The sequence below is a fragment of the Salmo salar genome, chromosome ssa03 (genome assembly GCF_905237065.1).
Source record: "Salmo salar chromosome ssa03, Ssal_v3.1, whole genome shotgun sequence".
NCBI classification, from domain to species: domain Eukaryota; kingdom Metazoa; phylum Chordata; class Actinopteri; order Salmoniformes; family Salmonidae; genus Salmo; species Salmo salar.
The window spans coordinates 19,391,721-19,416,260 of record NC_059444.1 but is presented as its reverse complement, the minus strand read 5'-3'; the positions used below and the strand labels follow the sequence as shown (position 1 = coordinate 19,416,260).

At 43.5% G+C, this 24,540-nt stretch overlaps 1 protein-coding gene and 4 non-coding genes across 7 annotated transcripts in view; all 5 read right to left on the bottom strand.

Annotated features, from left to right (window-relative positions):
* LOC106599532 (glypican-5) overlaps positions 1-9,159 on the bottom strand; it is a 258,504-nt gene extending 249,345 nt beyond the window's left edge. For all 3 annotated transcript variants that reach the window (XM_014190814.2, XM_014190815.2, XM_014190816.2), the window contains exon 1: positions 8,723-9,159. In XM_014190814.2, the coding sequence (XP_014046289.2) occupies positions 8,723-8,888 (166 nt within the window). In that variant the 5' untranslated portion in view covers positions 8,889-9,159. The remainder of the gene's footprint in view (positions 1-8,722) is intronic.
* Positions 9,160-18,014: 8,855 nt separating this feature from the next.
* trnam-cau (transfer RNA methionine (anticodon CAU)) lies at positions 18,015-18,087 on the bottom strand. The gene has a single exon. It is a non-coding gene; the product is annotated as a tRNA-Met (tRNA).
* A 295-nt stretch (positions 18,088-18,382) lies between these two features.
* On the bottom strand, positions 18,383-18,454 carry trnag-ucc (transfer RNA glycine (anticodon UCC)). The gene has a single exon. It is a non-coding gene; the product is annotated as a tRNA-Gly (tRNA).
* A 3,345-nt stretch (positions 18,455-21,799) lies between these two features.
* Positions 21,800-21,871, bottom strand: trnag-ucc (transfer RNA glycine (anticodon UCC)). The gene has a single exon. It is a non-coding gene; the product is annotated as a tRNA-Gly (tRNA).
* Positions 21,872-24,176: 2,305 nt separating this feature from the next.
* trnag-ucc (transfer RNA glycine (anticodon UCC)) lies at positions 24,177-24,248 on the bottom strand. Its single transcript has one exon. It is a non-coding gene; the product is annotated as a tRNA-Gly (tRNA).
* Positions 24,249-24,540: the final 292 nt, after the last annotated feature.

Here is a 24,540-nt window from a genome sequence, read left to right as displayed (position 1 = left end):
TCAAAGGGCATCATTAGCTTAGAGTTGCTGCCAGACACTTTGATGCTTTAACCAGGCAAGGATGTGGCAGCGTGATAACATCCTGCGTTCCCATTCCCTTAACATAAACACATGATGTGAACCCTGTCTTTGTGTTGGAGCTAAGCCAAACTCAAAGACGAAAACGGTGGCCGTGTCCGAATACCCATAATAGCATACTAAATAGTATGCAGGATTTTTTTTTTTATAGTACAGTATGTGTAATTTCGAAAATAGTACATCTAATGTGCAACTGCGTTGTCTCCCGCCATTCAGCGTGCCAATCTATCTGATTATCAGCTGTGTCAAACACGTGTCAGAAAAGACGAGTGAATTCTACTAGATCGAACGCAGTTTATGAAGTACGCTAGTATGGGTATTCAGACACAGCCAAAGACCTCTGATGGCTCGGTTGACAGGAACACGGGTGCCGACAGCAACAGAGTCACAAATGGTGTCACATGTACTGAATGTGTGAGTAAACGGCCAGTTGCATTCTCATATTACATTATCATAACTGATAATGAAAAGTCAACAGGATGCCAGACTGTCTGTGTGTTGCGTACAGACAGTGATCTGAGCAGCCTTGGTAGATCATAGAATGGAATTATCTGAGCCACACAGAGATGAGGTGACCATATCTAGTCGGGCCATGGGACGGCGGAGGTGGCGGCCAACCGTAGCGCGTGGGTGTTTATGAATGGAGCGTCTCCACGCCTGACCTCTAATTGATCTCCAAAGCGCTAGATCAGAACGCCCTTGTAATCTCGATATGGATTGTTGGCGAGCACATCACAGCGGCGGAGAGACACTATTTATTAATTGATGGGCCAGAGAGTGGTTATTAAGTGTCTGGAGAGTGAGCATTTGGAGCTGGTATAATTGAAGTCTGTTTCCTCAAATAACATATCCTAGGTACGTTTAACGTCTCGAACACACCTACAGCATCATTGCGCAAAATGGTTCGCAGCATCATCTGGATATGTGTGGAACAAAACTTCAACATTCACCTTCTGCTACCATTTCTGTCAAGCCGTCTAGGCATACAATTTGATGCATACTTTTGATAAATCCAACGTATGCACCACACAGTACGCACTGCAACTGCCTCTGCAACGCAATACTGCAAGGCAAACGCAGCATTCCGTTGGAAAGGAATGTACTTCTGGTGTACCAAGACGCAATGAAGCTGTCGGTGTGATCGAGGCGTAAGAGGATCTCATAAAACACTGCATTCCTGCAAGTACTAATAGCCATTTACTTTTCCATGGATTTCCTGTCATATGGCAGAAACGAGGGCTTTAAATCAGTAAATACACAAGCAGTTAGGCCTGTGGCTTGTTAAAAGAATGTTATGCATATAACTTTCACACATTTAAGTATGGCATTAAAAGCTAATGTATTCAATGTAATGCAGCTGTATGAACACTTGTAATAGGTCAGGTTTACTACCAAAGACTGGACCACCAGAAAAACATTAGGCCTTCAGTTAAGCTTTGTTCTACAATCAGCTATTTATCTTATGTTGTCTTATTCATTCATATTTCAAATGGTAGTAACATAATAACTGAATGACTACATTTAAGTTTCTTTGGATTACCAGAAAGTAGGATACATATCACCATCATGATATCATTTTGTAGTAATAAATACAAAGTAAAGATCAACTGAATTAGGATGCATGCAATAAAAATCCCCTTCTTTCATTTCCAGATCCAAGAATCAGATCGGCTGGCTCTGATGGCGCAGCCACACTGAAGGCGCTTGCTGAGAAATCAGTTCACCACACATGAATGAAACACAGCACTGAATCCCTAAAGTAAACACAGAGAAGTATGAAATTGAGCTGAGGCTTCGCCACTTCAAATATCAAGCGTTGCTATGTTTGGCGATTGTACAACTCGTAGTCGGAGTTGTACACACACACCCCCTCGTATTCTCATCCCCCATCCCCTGGTCAGCACTTTGAAGAGGGAATGGGCCCGACCCAAAGCAAGCTCTTCTGGACCACTCCAAATAAAAAGCAACAAACAAGAGTTTAGAGCGAATGTGGTTATGTTGAATTAGTTGGGGGTAGGGTGTTGAGGTAGAGATAAAGGAACTGAGTGAGAGAAAGATAGAGAAAGAGGGCGGTGAGCAATTAGATGGAAAAAATACAGAAGAAAGTGAGACAAAGAGAGGTAGAGCAATGAATTTAGGTGGACAGTCAGGCCAGTAGACTTTCCTTCTCTATAGTACAGTACAGTATGCATGGAAACACGGCAACGCATGCCACTCATTCCAACCTTATGCCTCTGCTCTCACTTTGTCCCCAATTAAAAACACACATAACAGTCCAAATCTCATTCTATCCTCTAGGCCAGTCAGCTGCTGTCATATACCATGCCGGCTGCATGCTGTAAACGCTTGTCATGCAGCGGCTCAAATGCTTCCATTCAGACTGGTGACATCTTCACAAGGCCCTGTTCCCCTGCGTTGTCTCGCAAGGGGCTTACTCCAGCTACTGCTCTGCCTGGAACAGACATGCCCTGTCCGATGCCCGGGATGACGCCACCGCCACCAAAACAAATATATTGAGTGGTTTGGATGCCCCTCTAGGTATGTCGAACGGGCGGCTATCTGTTGCTCTTCTCCCTGTGACGGCATGCAGAGTCAGACGCAGTGATACAGTGGTGGCCTCTACCCCTAGATGTGGCACAGAGATATACGTGGCCTGCCAGTGGCTGTGGTTTGTGTCCACGTAGGTATTAGATGTCACATGAGTCATCTCTGGAAGCAGTTAGCCCTCTGCTCCGATTCAAAGGACACACAATGGTTTCTCGGAGAGGGAAGGCCCGGGATCAAAACGCTTTTTTACGTCCACCAAGTTCTTATTAAATTTAAAACAGGCTCAATCCGGGCATAGAAACCCAGAAATACTGTCAGGATTTTTTAAGAAGCCTAACATTATTTCTGTTTCCCAAACTTTCCAAAGGCCTTAGAGAAATGAAGACGTTACCGCAAATATTTGAAAGATGGAATAATAAGAGCAGAATTGAAAGGAGAGGCTCGGTTGGACTTGGTGATGATGACTGCCTTTTCTTCTAAACATTCCTTCCTGTTATTTTCACGTGAAGGCCGTGAGAAGGAAAGAGGAAGAAAATGTTTACCACACACACATCCCAAAGAGAAACAGAACCACAGAGAAGAGAAGAGAGACAGGAGTGTAGTTAGCCTTGGTGATGATAAGTGCCTTGTTTCTCTCCACACCAGCTCTCCCCAGGGAATGAGTTTTGAATCAAATCAACATAGCTGGATAGAAGCCCAAACCACAGTCTTCCCTGCTTGCTCCAGATAGTGTATGCCTCCCAAAACATATCTAGGATCAGTTTTCCTAATCTCAGTCATTATATGCTAACCAACAAAACTGACCATGAACCTGTGGTGTAACCAAACCTCCATAAGACTAATGCTACTGTCTGCCTAATGTTCCATGCAGATATGGAGACATGCTCTTAGACAGACGATGTCCAAAAGCATTTCCTGTATCAGTCTGAAACTTGCACTCAAGTGCATTTCACATGACCTGTTTCATATTTGTTCTGAATACTGTAGGTCCAAAAGTATCAGATCTCAGCATCATATGCAGGTGTGGAATTACTAAGAAATCTGACTTACAGTATTGAAACTGAGGAAAACCTCAGTAACACTATGTCTCTACATAAATTCTAGTTTATGAGAGACTCTCCCTCATTCTGTTTTTACCGGCTCGGAGCATGGGCTTCAGAAGCCATGTCTCTCTGTTGAGCAATCTGCCAAGCTATTTAACAAAATTATGAATTCATTTCTCAAGGCAGAATGTTTGCTTAGTAAGCAGCTGGTTGGCCCTGTGAAATAGCAAATATGTTAAGATTCTAGTGATGTATTGATTGATAAAGGGATGCTTGGCTGTGAGATTCTTTTAATTAGTCCCCTTCCTCTTTCCTTGCTCCTCCACAAACCCACATTATATTTTCCATAAGAACAAATTATTTTACAATGACGGCCTAGTAAGCCATATTGAATTGTGATTAATACATTTAACAAATGTTGTTTAAAAAGCATTTCTAGCAGACTAAACTCAGCAAAAAAAGAAACGTCCCTTTTTCAGGACCTTGTCTTTCAAAGATAATTCGTCAAAATCCAAATAACTTCACAGATCTTCATTGTAAACACTGTTTCCCATGCTTGTTCAATGAACCATAAACAATTAATGAACATGCACCTGTGGAACGGTCGTTAAGACACTAACAGCTTACAGACAGTAGGCAATTAAGGTCACAGTTATGAAAACTTCAGACACTAAAGAGGCCTTTCTACTGACTCTGAAAAAGACCAAAAGAAAGATGCCCAGGGTCCCTGCTCATCTGCGTGAACGTGCCTTAGGCATGCTGCAAGGAGGCATGAGGACTGCAGATGTGGACAGGGCAATAAATTGCAATGTCCGTACTGTGAGACGCCTAAGACAGGGAGACAGGACGGACAGCTGATCGTCCTCGCAGTGGCAGACCACGTGTAACAACACCTGCACAGGATCGGTACAGGATGGCAACAACAACTGCCCGAGTTACACCAGGAACCCACAATCCCTCCATCAGTGCTCAGACTGTCGGCAATAGGCTGAGAGAGGCTGGACTGAAGGCTTGTAGGCCTGTTGTAAGGCAGGTCCTCACCAGACATCACCGGCAACAACGTCGCCTTTGGGCATAAACCCACCGTCATTAGGCAGACAGGACTGGCAAGAAGTGCTCTTCACTGACGAGTCGCGGTTTTGTCTCACCAGGGGTGATGGTCGAATTCGTGTTTATCGTCGAAGAAATGAGTGTTACACCAAGGCCTGTACTCTGGAGTGGGATCGATTTGGAGGTGGAGGATCCGTCATGGTCTGGGGCGGTGTGTCACAGCATCATCGGACTGAGCTTGTTGTCATTGCAGGTAATCTCAACGCTGTGCGTTACAGGGAAGACATCCTCCTACCTCATGTGGTACCCTTCCTGCAGGTTCATCCTGACATGACCCTCCAGCATGACAATGCCACCAGCCATACTGGTCGTTCTGTGCGTGATTTCCAGCAAGACAGGAATGTCAGTGTTCTGCCATGGCCAGCAAAGAGCCCGGATCTCAATCCCATTGAGCACGTCTGGGACCTGTTGGATCGGAGGGTGAGGGCTAGGGCCATTCCCCCCAGAAATGTCCGGGAACTTGCAGGTGCCTTGGTGGAAGAGTGGGGTAACATCTCACAGCAAGAACTGGCAAATCTGGTGCAGTCCATGAGGAGGAGATGCACTGCAGTACTTAATGCAGCTGGTGGCCACACCAGATACTGACTGTTACTTTTGGGACACATTATTCCATTTCCGTTAGTCACATGTCTGTGGTACTTGTTCAGTTTATGTCTCAGTTGTTGAATCTTGTTATGTTCATACAAATATTTACACATGTTAAGTTTGCTGAAAATAAACGCAGATGACAGTGAGAGGATGTTTCTTTTTAGCTGAGTTTATATACAGTTGAAGTCGGAAGTTTACATACACCTTAGCCAAATACAATTAAACTCTAGTTTTTCACAATTCCTGACATTTAATTCTAGTAAATATTCCCTGTCTTAGGTCAGTTAGGATCACCACTTTATTTTAAGAATGTGAAATGTCAGAATAATAGTAGAGAGAATGATTGATTTATTTATTTCATCACATTCCCAGTGGGTCAGAAGTTTACATACACTCAATTAGTATTTGGTAGCATTGCCTTTAAATTGTTTAACTTGAGTCAAACGTTTTGGGTAGCCTTCCACAAGCTTCCCACAATAAGTTGGGTGAATTTTGGCACACTTTTTCAGTTCTGCCCACAAATGTTCTATAGGGTTGAGGTTGAGGATGAGGCTTTGTGATGGCCACTCCAATACCTCGACTTTGTTGTCCTTAAGCCATTTTTCCACAACTTTGGAAGTATGTTTGGTCATTGTCCATTTGGAAGAGTCATTTGCAACCAAGCTATATCTTCCTGACTGATGTTGCTTCAATATATCCACATACTTTTCCCTCCCTCGTGTTGCCATCTATTTTGTGAAGTGCACCAGTCCCTCCTGCAGCAAAGCACCCCAACAACATGATCAATCAATCAATCAATCAATCAATATGTATTTATAAAGCCCTTCTTACATCAGATGATGTTACAAAGTGCTGTACAGAAACCCAGCCTAAAACCCCAAACAGCAAACAATGCAAAGCCAACTGACATTTACTCCTGAGGTGCTGACCTGTTGCACCCTCGACAACCACTGTGATTATTATTATTTGACCTTGCTGGTCATTTATGAACATTTGAACATCTTGGCCATGTTCTGTTATAATCTCCACCCAGCACAGCCAGAAGAGGACTGGCCACCCCTCATAGCCTGGTTCCTCTCTAGATTTCTTCCTAGGTTTTGGCCTTTCTAGGGAGTTTTTCCTAGCCACCGTGCTTCTACACCTGTATTGCTTGCTGTTTGGGGTTTTAGGCTGGGTTTCTGTACAGCACTTTGAGATATCAGCTGATGTAAGAAGGGCTATATAAATACATTTGATTTGATTTAGACAAACTGTGTGGGGGAAAAATATTGTTGTTGATTTTTACATAAACAGTACCAGTCCAAAGTTGGGACACACGTACTCATTCAAGGGTTTTTCTTTATTTTTACTATTTTCAACATTGTAGAATAATAGTGAAGACATCAAAACTATGAAATAACACATATGGAATCATGTGGTAACCCAAAAAGTGTTAAGCAAATCAAAATGTATTTTTGACTTTAGATTCTTCAAAGTAGCCACCCTTTGCCTTGATGACAGCTTTGCACACGCTTCGCAATCTCTCAACCAGCTTCACCTGGAATGCTTTTCCAACAGTCTTGAAGGAGTTCCAACATATGCTGAGCACTTGTTTGCATCACACCTCTTCCTCCATGCTTCACAGTGGGAACCACACATGGGGAGATCATCCGTTCACCTACTCTATGTCTCACAAAGACAAGGTGGTTGTTTCTCTGCACAAGCAAATCTCTTCTTATTATTGGTGTCCTAGTGGTTAGAGCGTTGGGCAAGTAACTGAAAGGTTGCTGGATCGAATCCCCAAGCTGATGAGGTAGAATCTGTCGTTCTGCCCCTGAACAAGGCAGTTAACCCACTGTTCCCCAGAAGGCTATCATTGTAAATAAAAATGTGTTCTTAACTGACTTGCCTAGTTAAATAAGGATCATAAAAAGTACAACTCTGGGGCTTCCTTTTCTGTGAAACCCCCCCCCCCCCCCAAAAGAGATAGCTGTACTAACTGGATATCATAAGGTGAATGCACCAATTTGTAAGTCGCTCTGGATAAGAGCGTCTGCTAAATGACGTAAATGTAAATGTAAGAAACATTCAAAGTTCTTAAAATCTTCCGGATTGACTGACCTTCATGTCTTAAAGTATTGATGGACTGTCGTTTCTCTTTGCTTATTTGAGCTGTTCTTGCCATAATATGGACTTGGTCTTTAACCAAATAGGACTATCTTCTGTATACTAACCCTACCTTGTCACAACACAACTGATTGTCTCAAACACATTAAGAATGAAAGAAATTCCACAAATTAACTTTAAACAAGGCACGCCTGTTAATTGAAATCCATACCAGGTGACTACCTCATGAAGCTGGTTGAGAGAATGCCAAGAGTGTGCAAAGCTGTCATCAATAAAATATATTTGATTTGTTTAAATAAAAAAATGTTACTACATGATTCCATATGTGTTATTTCATAGTTTTGATGTCTTCACTATTATTCTACAATGTAGAAAATAGTACAAATAAAGAGAAACCCTGGAATGAGTAGGTGTTTCCAAACTTTTGACTGGCACTGTATATATAAGTCAAAAGCCATGACAAATATATATATATAACATGGATTTTTGTGCATCCTCCCCTGATTCAGAATATTTCATTGTCATGGCTTGTCTTATAGATATTGAAGATTAAAAGCAAATAAATAAATAAATAATGGATTTTTGTCCATCCTCCCCAATTCAGAATATATTACTTTCATGGTCATGGCATGCTAAGAGCTATTGAAGATTGAAATCTGGCAGAACAAATAACCCCCGATAAGCAGTGGATTTTTGTCCATCTTCTCCTGATACAGAATATACCATTTTAATAGTCATGCTTGGTTGAAAAGCTATCGTTGAGCAAAAAAAACGAATATTCACCGAAAATCCCATCTGAAACTCATTTTAACTGGTTCTGTCGGTATTGTATTTACACCGGCTCTCAGAAAGAGTGTGTAGAGAGAACCACGTGCCCTCCTGATAGGAGCGTGCCAGAGGAATGACAATTCTGACTGTGAATCTACATTTCACAAGCCTCTTTTCCAGATACGTAAATTGTGTTGATCAAAGTGTCGACAAGGTAGCTGTGATGTCCTTCTAATATTTCTAACACTTCTCATTTACATAATTCTAATTTCAATAAACAAAATTTACAAGAGCGACAAAAGTTTAATAGAGAGGTGGATACAGTTTAACCAACTCCTGGAAAGCAATGCAATAGAAAAGCTATTCTATTTGAGTTCAAAATGATCAACAGTCGGGATGATCTCGCTACAAATTGCAAAGCGTAAATTACTTAAATGTAAATGTCAACTGTCACTGCTGACCGCGGAAATGCACACACTCACCTGTCCCAGGAGTCTCCGGTACCCACTTCAGTGGGCCGATCTGGCGCACCTGGAAAGCGGTCTTTACCTCATGACAGCTGTATGCCCCAACATCCACTACTTTCACCAGAAACAGAACTGAAAAAATCCAATAGAAATTTACGCGTGGGCATATTCTTCGGGACATTGCTGCATCTCAATCCAGGTATCCGTGGGTTTAGTGTAAATCGATGATTTCACGGCCTGTTAAAAAATGTATGACACAAATAAAAAGTAGCAGTTGATACTATTAAACGTCCATGATACGACGTCTGCATCGGGTTCTCACATTATTGGTTTTGTGCATAAAGGCAATCCCACACTGAGTTTATATGAGACGGTATTGTGGACTAAGATTTGTAGATGTACCACACTCAACACAGGCGCTGTTCGACTGCGTGCATGCTTCCTTCTCTCCCTCCAGCCATGTGCGCTTTCACTCTCCCCTCTCGCTCGACCCCCACCCTCTCTGTTCAAATAAGGGGAGTCAGATATGAATTAATAATATCATATTTTCAGGCTGTTCTGGAGGGGGTCCGACCCGGTACTGGTTGTACCTAATAAACTGGCCACTGCGTGTACAACTAGAATTCCAAATGGCACTTGAGTTGATTGACAAATCATGCTCTTTATAAAACAACAAATATTCAGATGTATTTAATAATTATCAAATAGGACTATATGGTCTTAGGAATTAAATTCCAGATGACTGAAAAATATTTTGTTGGATAGACGCTGAAAAACCTACCCAAACACACAACTGAAAATGTCTATTTTGCCTGTTGCGAAATAAAAATCGAACTTTCTATCTCCATGCTGAAGCAAATACAGGATTGTTTAGTGTACTTTACTGCCCTCTTCCGGTGAAATCGCAAAGGCACACTGGACACGATACATTGGTACTGTATGTTACGAATAAGGATAATTCACACAAATTACAAAATACCTTATTTGCTACATTCTACTGTTTCCTGGTTATAAAATGCTTAAATTAGTGGTTATGATAGTGGTTACGTAAAGAAACACAAAAGATAAAGATTGCTTTCAATGTAAGGAATTACTGCATGTATGCATGCTTCCTTTTGGCCCAAGCCATGCCTGCTTTCAGTCTCCTCCTCTCGCTTGTCCCCCACCCTCTCTGTTCAAAGAAGGGGTGTCAGATATGAATAAATAATATCACATTTTCAGCTTTGGGTATTTAATTTACTGTAATAATAAAGCTATAACAGCTTCATGGTTAGGTACATATGGATTGCGCATTGATATATCACTATACCCAATGTTCCCAAATGGTCTAGACTCATTGGTGGGTCACTGGTGATTCCTTTTAGGTCATTATGAAGTTGTATTAATTCATTAAACCTGGAAAATCCATAGGCTTCTCTTCAGATGTGTAACACCCACAACACAACAAAGTTGGGGACCAGAATTACTGACATCCTATTTAACCCAATAAAGGGAATGGTTGATTCAAAATCTATTAGGTACACCACCCCATTCACAAAAATGGTTTGCTCCTACAAACAGTGAGTCACATGGCCATGGCTTGCTATATAAAGCAGGCAGACAGGTATCAGGTCATTCAGTTACTGTTCGATTGAACATTAGAATGGGCAAAGCGTGTGACCTAAGCGACTTTGATTGTGGTATGATCGTTGGTGCCAGGCGCGCCGGAATTTTTTTAACTAGGAATAGATATAGTCCTTGGTTCACTTCAGACCTGTCTGCCCTTGACCAGCACAAAAACATCCTATGGCATTCTGCATTAGTATCGAATAGCCCCCGTGATATGCAACTTTTCAGGGAAGTTAGGAACAAATATACACAGGCAGTTAGGAAAGTTAGGAAAGCTAAGGCTAGCTTTTTCAAACAGAAATTTGCATCCTGTAGTACAAACTACCTTCTCCGCTATGCAATCTGGTTTCAGAGCTGGTCATGGGTGCACCTCAGCCACGCTCAAGGTCCTAAACGATATCATAACCGCCATCGATAAGAGACATTACTGTGCAGCCGTATTCATCGCCCTGGCCAAGGCTTTCGACTGTCAATCACCACATTCTTATTGGTAGACTCGACAGCCTTGGTTTCTCAAATGATTGCCTCGCCTGGTTTACCAACTACTTCTCTGATAGAGTTCAGTGTGTCAAATCGGATGGCCTGTTGTCCGGACCTCTGGCAGTCTTTATGGGGGTGCCACAGGGTTCAATTCTTGGGCCGACTCTCTTCCCTGTATACATCAATGATGTCGCTGTCACGACTTCCACCGAAGGTGACTCCTCTCCCTGTTCGGGCGGTGCTCGGCGGTCGTCGTCGCCGGCCTATTAGCCGCCACCGATCCCATTTCCTTTTTCGTTTAGTACTGTCTGGTTTTACACACCTGTGTCTTGTTGTACTGATTTCGGTGAGTTTATATTTCCCCGCTGCAGGTTAGGCTGTGTGTGGGATTGTTGCTGATTAGTACTGTAAAGGGGTGCGTGCCTGCACAAAGGGTTTTGTTTCTTTTTGTGCGGTATGTGTTTACCGTGGACATTTTTGCTCGATCGTTAGCAGAGTCGAGGTTTCTCCTCTGTGTGTACTAAGTTCCTTCCCTGTCAGTGGATGCTACATTTGTGCGGTTTCCCTTTGTGGTTGTGCTGTGCCTTTGGGACCGCCTGTAATAAACATTTGATTGCCTGGAACCCGTCTGCCTCTCCTGCTCCTGATTCCACACCCACCCCCCTCTTGCTAGAGGCAGTTGTTATAGTCGCTCTTGCTGCTGGTGATTCTCTGATCCACCTCTACGCAGACGACACCATTCTGTATACTTCTGGCCCCTCTTTGGACACTGTGTTAACTAACCTCCAGACGAGCTTCAATGCCATACAACTCTCATTCCATGGCCTCCAACTGCTCTTAAATGCAAGTAAAACTAAATGCATGCTATTAAATCGATCACTGCCCTCACCTGCCCGCCCGTCTGGATGGCTCTGACTTGTGAATATGTGGACAACTACAAATACCTAGGTGTCTGTTTAGACTGTAAACTCTCCTTCCAGACTCACATTAAGCATCTCCAATCCAAAATTAAATCTAGAATCGGCTTCCTATATCGCAACAAAGTGTCACGTCCTGACCAGTAATAGGAGTTATTTGTTATTGTAGTTTGGTCAGGACGTGGCAGAGGGTATTTGTTTTATGTGGTTCGGGGTGATGGTTTGTTTAGTAGGGTATTTGAAAGATGTATTCCGGGGGTTTTTGGGCACTGTTCTATTTTAGTGTAATTCTATGTTCTGCCTAGTCTTTTGTATTTCTATGTTTTGTTAATTGGGGTTGGACTCTCAATTGGAGGCAGGTGTTTTCTAGTTGCCTCTGATTGAGAGTCCTATATATAGGTATGTGTTTGTTGAGTGCTTTGTGGGAGATTGTTCTGTGTATAGCCTTGTGCCTTACTAGCCTGTGAATAGTCGTTGTGTTTTCTTTGTGTACGTGTTTATTTTGGTTCTCCTTCTTGTCCGATTATAATAAAGAAGATGAGTGCACATTTCCCCGCTGCATTTTGGTCTATATCTGACGACAGCCGTTACAGAATCTCCCACCAACCAAGGACCAAGCTGCGGGGTAAGGAGCAACGGGAGAATAATATGGACTATCGGGAAAAGTGGACGTGGGAGGAGATTATGGCCGGAGAAGGTCCATGGAGAAAGTGGAGCGAAGACCGGGAACGCTACAGGGGAACACGACTGGCGTTTAAGCTGGAGAGGCACCCCCAACAATTTGTTTTGGGGGGGCACACAGGTAGTTTGGCTGGGCCAGGCAGTAGACCTAAGCCAGCTCCCCGTGCTTTTTATGGGAAGCGTTTGGAGTGGAGAGCGCAGAGGTATGCGGAATTGCGCACGATCTCGCCCATACGCACGCACAGTCCGGTGCGAGTGATCCCAGCCCCTCACAAGTGCCGTGCTAGAGTGGGCATCCAGCCTGGTAGGAGGATGCCTGCGCAGCGCATCTGGTCACCAGTGCACCTCCTAGGTCCAGGCTACCCTACGCCCACTCTACGCACGGCAACCATCAGGCCCCTGCACAGCCCAGTTCGCCCTGTACCAGCACTCCGCTCGTACAGGGCTACTAGTTCCATCCAGCCAGGACGGGTTGTGCAGGAGGTGCGATCGAGACCACCAGTGCTTCTCCACGGCCCGGTATATCCAGTACCAGTATCACGCACCAGGCCTCCAATACGTCAGCCCAGTCCAACTCAGCCCGTTCCTGCTCCCCGCACTAGCCATGAGGTGCGTGTTCCCAAACTGGCACTTCCAGTACCAGCACCACGCATCAGGCTTCCAGTGCGTAATACCAGTTCCACTCGGCCGGTTCCTGCTTCGTGTCCCCAGGCTGGTACCTCCACTACCAGTCCCACGCATCAGGCTTCCAGTGCGTCAGCCCAGCCTCGAGTGTCCAGAAACAGTGCCCTGTCCAGAGTGTCCGGAAACAGTGCCCTGTCCAGAGTGTCCGGAAACAGTGCCCTGTCCAGAGTGTCCAGAAACAGTGCCCTGTCCAGAGTATCCGGTAAGAGTGTTAAGCCCGGAACCGAGTGAGACGGCCTACAGTTCGGAACCGAGTGAGACGGCCCACTGTGCAGAACCGAGTGAGACGGCCTTCAGTTCGGAACCAAGGGAGACGGTCCACTGTGCAGAACTGAGTGAGACGGCCCACAGTTCAGAGAGGGGTGAATGGGTCTACAGTCCGGAACCGAGTGAGTCTGCCTGCGATCCGGAACCGAGTGAGTCTGCCTGCGACCCGGAACCGAGTGAGTCTGCCTGCGGTCCGGAATTGAGCGAGTCTGACTATAACTCCGAACTGTGTGAGTCTGCCTACAGCTCGGAACCGAGTGAGTCTGCCTACGGTCCGGAACCAAGCGAGTATGCCTACAGTCTGGGTGGCTGTAGACCAGAACCTGAGCCACCTCCAGTATAGGTGGGTTGGGGAGGGGGGGGTGTAGCACAGGTGCCGTCGTTGACGGCAGCCACCCTCCCTTCCCTCCCTTTAGTTTAGGGGATTTATGTTTGTTTTGGGGTAATTTTGTTTTTTTGTGTGAGGTGCGTCCGAGGTCTGCACCTTTGGGGGGGAGGGGGGGGTACTGTCACGTCCTGACCAGTAATAGGGGTTATTTGTTATTGTAGTTTGGTCAGGACGTGGCAGAGGGTATTTGTTTTATGTGGTTTGGGGTGGTGGTTTGTTTAGTAGGGTATTTGATTTATGTATTCCGGGGGGTTTTGGGCACTGTTCTATGTTAGTGTAATTCTATGTTCTGTCTAGTCTTTTGTATTTCTATGTTTTGTTAATTGGGGTTGGACTCTCAATTGGAGGCAGGTGTTTTCTAGTTGCCTCTGATTGAGAGTCCTATATATAGGTATGTGTTTGTTGAGTGCTTTGTGGGAGATTGTTCTGTGTATAGCCTTGTGCCTTACCAGCCTGTGAATAGTCGTTGTGTTTTCTTTGTGTACGTGTTTATTTTGGTTCTCCTTCTTGTCCGATTATAATAAAGAAGAATGAGTGCACATTTCCCCGCTGCATTTTGGTCTATATCTGACGACAGCCGTTACACAAAGCATCCTTCACTCATGCTGCCAAACATACCCTCGTAAAACTGACCATTCTACCGATCCTCGACTTCAGCGATGTCATCTATAAAATAGCCTCCAACACTATACTCAACAAATTGGATGCAGTCTATCCCAGTGCCATCCGTTTTGTCACCAAAGCCCCATACACTACCCACCACTGCAACCTGTATGCTCTCGTTGGTTGGCCCTCGCTTCATACTTGTCGCCAAACCCACTGGCTACAGGTTATCTACAAGTCTCTGCTAGGTAAAGCCCCGCCTTATCTCAGCTCACTGGTCACCATAGCAGCACCCACTCGTAGCCCGCTCTCCAGCAGGTATATCTCACTGGTCACCCCCAAAGCCAATTCCTCCTTTGGTCGCCTTTCCTTCCAGTTCTCTGCTGCCAATGACTGGAACAAACTGCTAAAATCACTGAAGCTGGAGATTCCCATCTCCCTCACTAGCTTTAAGCACCAGCTGTCAGAGCAGATCACTGCACCTGTACGTAGCCCATCTGTAAACAGCCCATCTATCTACCTCATCCCCATACTGTATTTATTTATTTATCTTGCTCCTTTGCACCCCAGTATCTCTACTTGCACATTCATCTTCTGCACATTTACCATTCCAGTGTTTAATTGCCATATTGTAATTACTTCGCCACCATGGCCTATTTATTGCCTTAACTCCCTTATCTTACCTCATTTGCACTCACTGTATATAGACTTTTTGTTTTCTTTTTTTCTACTGTATTATCGACTGTATGTTTTGTTTATTCCATGTGTAACTCTGTGTTGTTGTATGTGTCGAATTGCTATGCTTTATCTTGGCCAGGTCGCAGTTGCAAATGAGAACTTGGTCTCAACTAGCCTACCTGGTTAAGTAAAGGTGATATAAATAAAATAAAAATACAGTATCTCATAAACGGCCGGTCTCCTGGGCTTTTCACGCAAAACAGAGTCTATGGTTTACAGAGAATGGTGCGGCAAACAATAAAATCCAGTCAGTGGACAAATACAGCTCGTTGAGGAGGGCATAGGAGAATGGCAAAAATTGTGCAAGCTAACAGGAGGGCCACAAACAGACAAATAACCAGGCAGTACAACAGTAGTGTGCGGAACAGCATCTCGGAACTCACAACTTGAGCCTTGTCAAGGATGGACTATTGCAGCAGACGACCACACCGTGTTGCAATCCTATCAACTAAAAACAAGAAGAAGCAGCTCCAGCGGGCATGCGATCACCAACACTGGACAATTGAGGAGTCGACTGGTAAGACGAATCCCAGTTCCTGTTGCGTCATGCTGATGACAGAGTCAGGTTTTGGCGTAAGTCAGCATCAGTCCATGGCACCATCCTGCCTGGTGTCAATGGTACAGGCTGGTGTTGGCTGTGTACTGGTGTGGGGAATGTTTTCCTGGCACACGTTAGGTCCCTTGATACCAATTGAGCAACGATTGAATGCCATGCCCCAAAGAATTCTGGCTGTTCTGGAGGCAAAGGGGGGTCCAACCGGGTACTAGACTGGTGTACCTAATAAAATGTCCACTTTAAAGTGTAATTGACAGCATCTTACCAACATGAAATCTTATTCAAATCTGTTCATATACACCCCCAGGAAGAATACGACACCTTTTTGTTTTGAGTTTGAGTTTATTTTTATTTTAACTGGGACAGTCCACATTAATCAACGTTTCAGTAAAAGCGCCGGTTTTAGCCAGCCGGCTAATTTTCAACCGCAGTCCCTATGCAGGTTATTAAAAACAATAACAATACAGACAAACAATGAGCAGTGAGCACATGCAGAGCAACATAGAACAAGCAACACGTAGCACGCAGACAGAGCAATATCACAAAAAGCAACAAAACAAAATACATAAAAGCAACAGTTTTTCCACACCTCACAAGCTACAGACAACATGGAAAGCGGCAATACACAGCTAGGGATTCTTTTCGCGTCTGATTGGCCTTTAGCCATGTCTTTAGCCATGTTTTTTGTGAAGATGTGATAGGTGGTGCAGTTATGTGTGTCTGATGTCAGTGTGTTCCAGACATGGGAAGCTCTCACAGAGAAAGCAGATTGACTAAAGGTGCTTTTCCTTAAGGGAACTATACAGTCACCTCTCATGGCAGACCTTGTGGATCTGCAGTCATGGGTTTGGGTTTTCTGTTTAACAAAAGTACTAGGTGGAGGGGGAGCCAGGCCATTTAGGATATTGAATACAAGACAAGCGTCGGTGTATAGCACAAGATTTTCCCAACTCAGGAGCTCATGCTTTCTCAAATCAAATCAAAATAAAATGTTATTGGTCACATACACATGTTTAGCAGATGTTATTGCGGGTGTAGCGAAATGCTTGTGTTCCTAGCTCCAATAGTGCAGTAATATGTAACAATTCACAATAATACACACAATAAACACAAATCTAAAAGTAAAAGAATGGAATTAAGAACTATATAAATATTAGGATGAGCAATGTCGGAGTGGCATAGACTAAAATACAGTAGAATAGAATGCAGTATATACATATGAGATGAGTAAAGCAAGAATATGTAAACATTATTAAAGTGACTAGTGTTCCATTATTAAAGTGGGCAGTGATTTCAAGTCTGTATATAGGGCAGCAGCCTCTCAGGTGCAGGTTTACATAACCGGGTGGAAGCTGCCTAGTGATGGCTATTTAACAGTCTGATGGCCTTGAGATAGAAGCTGTGTTTCAGTCTCTCGGTCCCAGCTTTGATGCACCTGTACTGACCTCGCCTTCTGGATGATAGTGGGGTGTATGTGGAGGCATCACCGGCTGGAGCGCCCTTATGTATATATTTTACAAATTGTCAAATAAATTAAACCAATCAATCAACAGGCAATGGCTCGGGTTGGTTGTTGTCCTTGATGTTTCTTTTTGGCCTTCATGTGACATCGGGTGCTGTAGGTGTCCTGGAGGGCAGGTAGTTTGCCCCCACTGATGTGTTGGGCAGACCGCACCACCCTCTGGAGAGCCCTGCGGTTGCGGGCGGTGCAGTTGCCGTACCAGGCGGTGATACAGGCGGACAGGAGGCTCTCAGTTGTGCATCTGTAAAAGTTTGTGAGGATTTTAGGTGACAAGCCAAATTTCTTCAGCCTCCTGTTGTGCCTTCTTCACCACACTGTTTGTGTGAGTGGACCATTTCAGATCATCAATCATGTATACGCCAAGGAACTTGAAACAGTTAAATGTTAACTACAAAGTCTAGGCCTATATGATATCATAATTATTTTAACCCATCCAGTGGGTATTTGTTTTGCAAACTCTACCATCACATGTGCGCCACAAAAACACAGCTAAACAACAGCATCTTGCTAGGTGTGCACTTGAATTAAAGGGCAACTACAACCAAAGTTCTCAGATTTTTTCAAGACCTCAAAAATTTGGTTGGTTTAAGCATTGTTGTGGATTTAGAACATCCAATTGTGTTGTTTTTCTATTAAAAAGGTGTGCTTTTCAGAGAGAAAACCTGAAAAACCTGTGAAAAACTGAAACCTGGACTGGACTAGACTTGGCTCTCCAGTACCACTTGCTGTGCGGTAGTAGAGATAATTGTCTATGACTTGGCTGAATGGAGTCTTTGACAATTTTTGGGCATTCCAAAATATAACATGTGTGAAATATAAGAAAACCTGCAAAATACTAAAAATCAAGATGGCGCAAAAAACTCTGCCCCCTGTGAGGATCGAACTCACGACCTTCAGATTATGAGACTGACGCGCTACCTACTGCGCTAAGGAGGCACATGACATAACAGGAAGGAGAGTTTGGTTATGAAGCATATATTAAATATTATTACCTTCATAGAATATGTGAGGGTCGGTGGTAAAGATTTATTTGTCCTAGGCTAAAATAAAGTATTTTTACTGAAAGAAAAAAGTGCTGCAGCCTGACTCATCGAGAGAACGCATGGCGGAGCAGTTTTAGGTCACCCCTCCCCGCTCTTTGTCAGAGGAATGCACCACATGCCTTGTGAATGAAATAGAATTGAGGACTAGAGAAAGAAAAAACAGAAACCACCCCCCAAAACAAAATAACTGCGTTGGCCGGGAATCGAACCCGGGTCAACTGCTTGGAAGGCAGCTATGCTCACCACTATACCACCAACGCCTGTCTGAAACCTTTCTTTGAGTGATCTATTTTTGAAAGTGAAAATGAAAGAAATTAATGACATTTTATATTGAAGGCCCAGTGCAGTCCAACAGCAAATCAAATCCAATTGTATTTATCACATGCGCCGAATACAACAGGTGTAGACCTTACAGTGAAATGCTTACTTACAAGCCCTTAGTCAACAATTATGTTTTAAGAAAAATACGTGTTAAGAAAATATTTATTAAAATAAACTGAAGTAAAAATAAATGTATCAAAAATAAAAATAAAAGAGCAGAAAATTAAAAATAATTAAAGAGCAACAATAAAATAACGAGGCTATATACAGGGGCTACTGGTACAGAGTCAATGTGCGGGGGCACAGGCTAGTCGAGGTAATTGAGGTAATATGTACATGTAGGTAAAGTGACTATGCATAGATAATAAACAGAGAGTAGCAGGAGTGTAAAATGGGGGTGAGGGGGTCAATGCAAATAGTCCGGGTACCCATTTGATTAGCCGTTCAGGAGTCTTAAGGCTTGGGGGTAGAAGCTGTTAAGAAGCCTTTTGGACCCAGACTTGTCGCTCCGGTACTGATTGCCGTGCTGTAGCAGAGAGAACAGTCTATGACTAAGGTGGCTGGAGTCTTTGACAATTTTTAGAGCCTTCCTCTGACACCGCCTGGTATAGAGGTCCTAGATGGCAGGAAGCTTGTCAAGATGCTCTCGATGATGCAGCTGAATAACTTTTTGAGGATCTGAAGATCCATGCCAAATCTTTTCAGTTTCCTGAGGGGAATAGGCATTGTCGTGCCCTCTTCACAATTGTCTTGGTGTATTTGGCCCATGATTTGTTGGTGATGCGGACACCAAGTAACTTGACGCTCTCAACATGCTCCACTACAGCTCCGTCGATGAGAATGGGGGTGTGCTCGGCCCTCCTTTTCCTGTAGTCCACAATCATCTTCTTTGTCTTGATCACGTTGAGGAAGAGGTTGTTATCCTGGCACCACACTGCCAGGTCTCTGACCTCTTCCCAATAGGGTGTCTCATCGTTGTCAGTGATCAGGCCTACCACTGTTATGTCGTCGGCAAACTTAATGCAGGGATGCAAACTGGTGAGGGCCCAAAAAGGTGAAACTTTTTGCGGGGGAAAAGGGTTTAATGTGAACCTAACTCACAGCTAAAAAATTTTAAGAAAGCAATCCAATGTTATTTGTTGCCTAGACTTTACTGCAAATGACACTCAAGTCTGAGAAAAAACAATACACTAATATTGCAGTTAGCCATGACAACCTTTATAATAGAATGCTTGTGACCACACACATCTTAAAGTAGAAATAGAATGAAACAAACAGGCATTCTATTTTTGCTCTATTATAGTGGCCACTATAGTAGACATTGATCAAGTGCACAAGGCTAAATGTGGGCAAAAATAACATTCACAGAGTAAAAAATGTAATAATCCCCCCTCACTCACACAAAAGTGTTACTGTCAAGTTCAACACAATAAAAGCAATATCTTTGGGCTCCACTGCATGTTATTATATTGTACACTTTCTGCCTGTGGACATCTGTTCTACAATGTTCCAGCAGAGCATGATACCCTTTGTTGGCATAATTGATCTCTTTCAGGCAGAGAGTACACCTGGCATACCCCTTTTTATCCACTGTATTGAAAGCAGGAAAGGGTGTGGAGTTTCTTTCACCTCTATTGGCATCCAGCATAAGCCAGGCCCAGCTCCAGCAACACTTGATTCCTGAATCCACTTGTTTACCAAGCAATGCCTAATTTTCACCTAATTCTCAAATTTTGATAAATGAACCACATACTGTAGAGGGAAAACATTAGTTCACAGATAGTAGTTAGTTCATTAGCTACTTAACATTTCACACAGATATCACACAAAATTCACATCGGAAAGGTGACTCGTTTGCATCCCTGTTAATGATGGTGTTGGAGTCGTGCTTGGCCATGCAGTCATGGGTGAACAGGGAGTACAGGAGGGTACAGGAGGGGCCCCCGTGTTGAGGATCAGTGTGGCAGATGTGTTGTTACCCAGTTGGTGAGGGCGGCTCATCAGGAAGTCCAGGATCTAGTTGCAGAGGGAGATGTTTAGTCCCAGGGTCCTTAGCTTAGCGATGAGCTTTGAAGGAACTATGGTGTTGAACGTTGAACTGTAGTCAGTGATTTGCATTCTCACACCTTTTGTCCAGGTGGGAAAGGGCAGTGAGGAGTGCAATAGACATTGCGTCATCTGTGGATCTGTTGGGGCGTTATGCAAATTGGAATGGGTCTAGGGTTTCTGGGATAAAGGTGATTATCCTGTGTTTATATAGATTTCCACACTATAAGGTTGGAAAACTACTGTAAAATTGTCAACATGATGATAATGCCATTTTAGTGTAAGAGCCGTTTGAAAATATCGCCTGCAATTTGAGACTGTTTTGGTGGGAGGGAGTTTTGGCCTGCCTGGTTGGTGCGGATTACGTTGGTAGACCAGTCGTGGTGGAATCGGCGGGGTTCCGTGTCAGCAGTAAAAAGGGTCCAGGCCATATCAATTTATCGACTTACCTCCCTAATTTTACCTAATTTGAACACACTGTATATAGATTTTTTCTATTGTGTTATTGACTGTACATTTGTTTATTCCATGTGTAACTGTGTTGTTGTTTGTGTCGCACTGCTTTGTTTTATTTACGCCAGGTCGCAGTTGTAAATGAGAACTTGTTCTCAACTGGCCTACCTGGTTAAATAAAGGTGAAATAAAAATAAATAAATAAAAATGTTAATAGACCAATAAGAAAGCGTTCTGCCAATAACAGCTGGTTTACAGTTTTCCTCTTCCCCCTCAGACCACTCCCAGACAGTCCTAGCAAAATTATTGCTTAAGAAATGTCTCTGCTAAAAAGTTACTTTTCTAGCGCTGATAACTGCTTTATTGAGGAAAAGTGTAGCGCAACAGACTCAGGATAGGTGAAGGTTGAGAGCCACGAGTCCTCCGAAACACAACCCAGCCAAGCTGCACTGCTCACTTAACCTGGAAACCAGCCGCACCAATGTGTCGGAGGAAACACCGTACACCTGGCGACCTTGTCGGCACGCATTGCACCTGGCCCTCCACAGGAATTGCTAGTGCGCGGTGGGACAAAAACATCGACCGATCTGCATGCCAGTTATGGTTTCCATAAATCCTTTTTTTGGGGAAACTGCTCGACTAAAACATTCTCAGTTGACCAACAGCCTATGGACCAGTTGACTAAATGGTGTCAGCCCTATTTGATACTGAGATTTAAAAAAAAACAGCTGCACTGGACTTTTAGAAGATTCATTTCAAAGGGTGATTCAAACAAAACACCCAGTTGCGTTGGCCGGGAATCGAACCCGGGTCAACTGCTTGGAAGGCAGCTATGCTCACCACTATACCACCAACGCTTACCAAATAACTCTCTGGAGCAGTCTTTGTTTGAAAGTGAAAGTAAAAGAAAACCTACATTTTACATTAGCAGAATAATAATGGGATTCCCTAAAAAACACATCACTGACATCACCAGGCGGTAAATTACTTAATAGACCAATAACAAAGAGTTACAAACAGCTCTGCCAATAACAGATCGTTTTCAGGTTTCCCCCTTTCCACTCAGACAATGCCAGACAGTCCTAGCAAAATTCTTGCTTGACAAATTGCTCTTTACTAACAAGTCATTTTTGCTCATTTTTGCTCATTTTAATTGAAAACAATCACACTAAGGTATTTCATTGTTACCCAGAAATGATTAGATATAAGGGCAGTCCACGACAAAAAAAATGTTTCGTCGACCAAAAGCCGTCTGTTCTTTCGACCAATCGACTGGTCCAAATTTTAAAAAGTGTATTTTTCCATATATAGACACACCCTATGTGTTTGAATAAAATCAACTATATGTAGGCTACTGAGCTTGTCTGATGCTTTAAGCACACTGTGATTAAATAACAAAGACACAAATTACTCAAGAGGGTGTCAGAAACCAAGATAACCTAACCAGAAAAAAAAACCTGTTCCCGAATCTCCTCCTCCCGCTGCTGATGCTCTAGTGGCAGAGCTAGCACCATTACACTCCCGGTATTAGGCTACACCAGGGGGTCGGTTTCCATTTAGAGTGCCAATTAACCTTGAATTAATTTTTTACCCCCAAATGTCATTATATCCAATTGGAAGTTACAGTCTTTTCTCATCTCCGCAACAGACTCAGGATAGGTGAAGGTTGAGAGCCACGCGTCCTCCGAAACACAACCCAGCCATGCTGCACTGCTCACTTAACCTGGAAACCAGCCGCACCAATGTGTCGGAGGAAACACCGTACACCTGGCGACCGTGTCGGCGCGCATTGCACCTGGCCCTCCACAGGAATTGCTAGTGCGCGAAGGGACAAAAACATCCCTGCCGGCCAAACCCTCCACTAAACCAGACGACAATGGGCACCGCCCCATGGGTCTCCCGGTAACAAGCGGCAGCAGCAGAGGACACAGACTTGAACCGGGATCTCTAGCGGTAGGGTTAGCTATGCGTTGCAATGCCTTAGAACACTGCGCCACTCAGGAGGCCCGCCAACTTATCTTACCATTTCGACCGATCTGCGTGCCAGTTATGGTTTTCATATGCATATTTTCGTAGAACAGTTGAATTTATTTCATATGTAAAGTCTTTGTATCTCAAAATCATTTTCAAGTGATGAATAAAAATGATATCTAAACCGAAATGAAAATGACCCAAATCTAAAAGTAACTTCTATTGCCATTGCCAACTATGTAAAAATGGCCTACATAAAGCCAACAAATAAAATCATTACAGTCTGAAGGTGGAAAAATATCCCGATAAAAAATAAATCCCTTTGGCTACACATGGCCTTTCTGCAACGAACTTGAAACAATGTATCAACTAAGATCCACTTGGTCCAGCCAGATGCTTGAGCTAACAAACTTGCAACATTGTATAAAATATTTTGGACCCTCAGTTTCCCCTGCCATTGACCTCTGGGCAGACACAGCTGTAGGCTCTATACCAGGCTAATTGCGCAAGCACAAGAAGTAATCAGGTAGACTTGTTTTGTAACGTTTCCACCGGATCAGAGCATGACATTTTTTTATTTGATTTGCTGAGTGGTTATCCAAAGGGAGAGAGCTGGAAATATTTTTCAAATAGGCTACATTGAGCAACTATTGACATTCTCAATGGATGTAATAACAGACTTTGTTTCCTTGCTGTATGAGGTGAAGAAAAATGTACTTTGAGAAGCTCCACAGCTCATAAGTGGTGGTGATTAAAGATAATCAGAAATACTGTCAGATCCCCAAAGGGGCACATTTATAAGCCTACATTTGCTCGCAGGCCAGGTAGCCTAGGCCTACTTCTATGGGTAATCAGGTGCGCGTCCTTAAACATTGTTGACAGGAGCACTCCAAACAAAACAGAATGAATAAATGGACAACTCGGAAATGGAATGAAATAAAACAGAACTTGTTTCCATCCCCGCGGCTTCAGCAATGGATCAGTCTACTGAGATATGCGTCAATCAAGTCGTGCCATAAATCCTTTTTTTGGGGAAACTGCTCGACTAAAACATTCTCAGTTGACCAACAGCCTATGGACCAGTTGACTAAATGGTGTCAGCCCTATTTGATACTGAGATTAAAAAAAACCCAGCTGCACTGGACTTTTAGCAGATTCATTTCAAAGGGTGATTAAAAAAAAACACCCAGTTGCGTTGGCCGGGAATCGAACCCGGGTCAACTGCTTGGAAGGCAGCTATGCTCACCACTATACCACCAACGCTTACCAAATAACTCTCTGGAGCAGTCTTTGTTTGAAAGTGAAAGTAAAAGAAAACCTACATTTTACATTAGCAGAATAATAATAGGATTCCCTAAAAAACACATCACTGACATCACCAGGCGGTAAATTACTTAATAGACCAATAACAAAGAGTTACAAACAGCTCTGCCAATAACAGATAGTTTTCAGGTTTCCCCCCTTTCCACTCAGACAATGCCAGACAGTCCTAGCAAAATTCTTGCTTGACAAATTGCTCTTTACTAACAAGTCATTTTTGCTCATTTTGCTCATT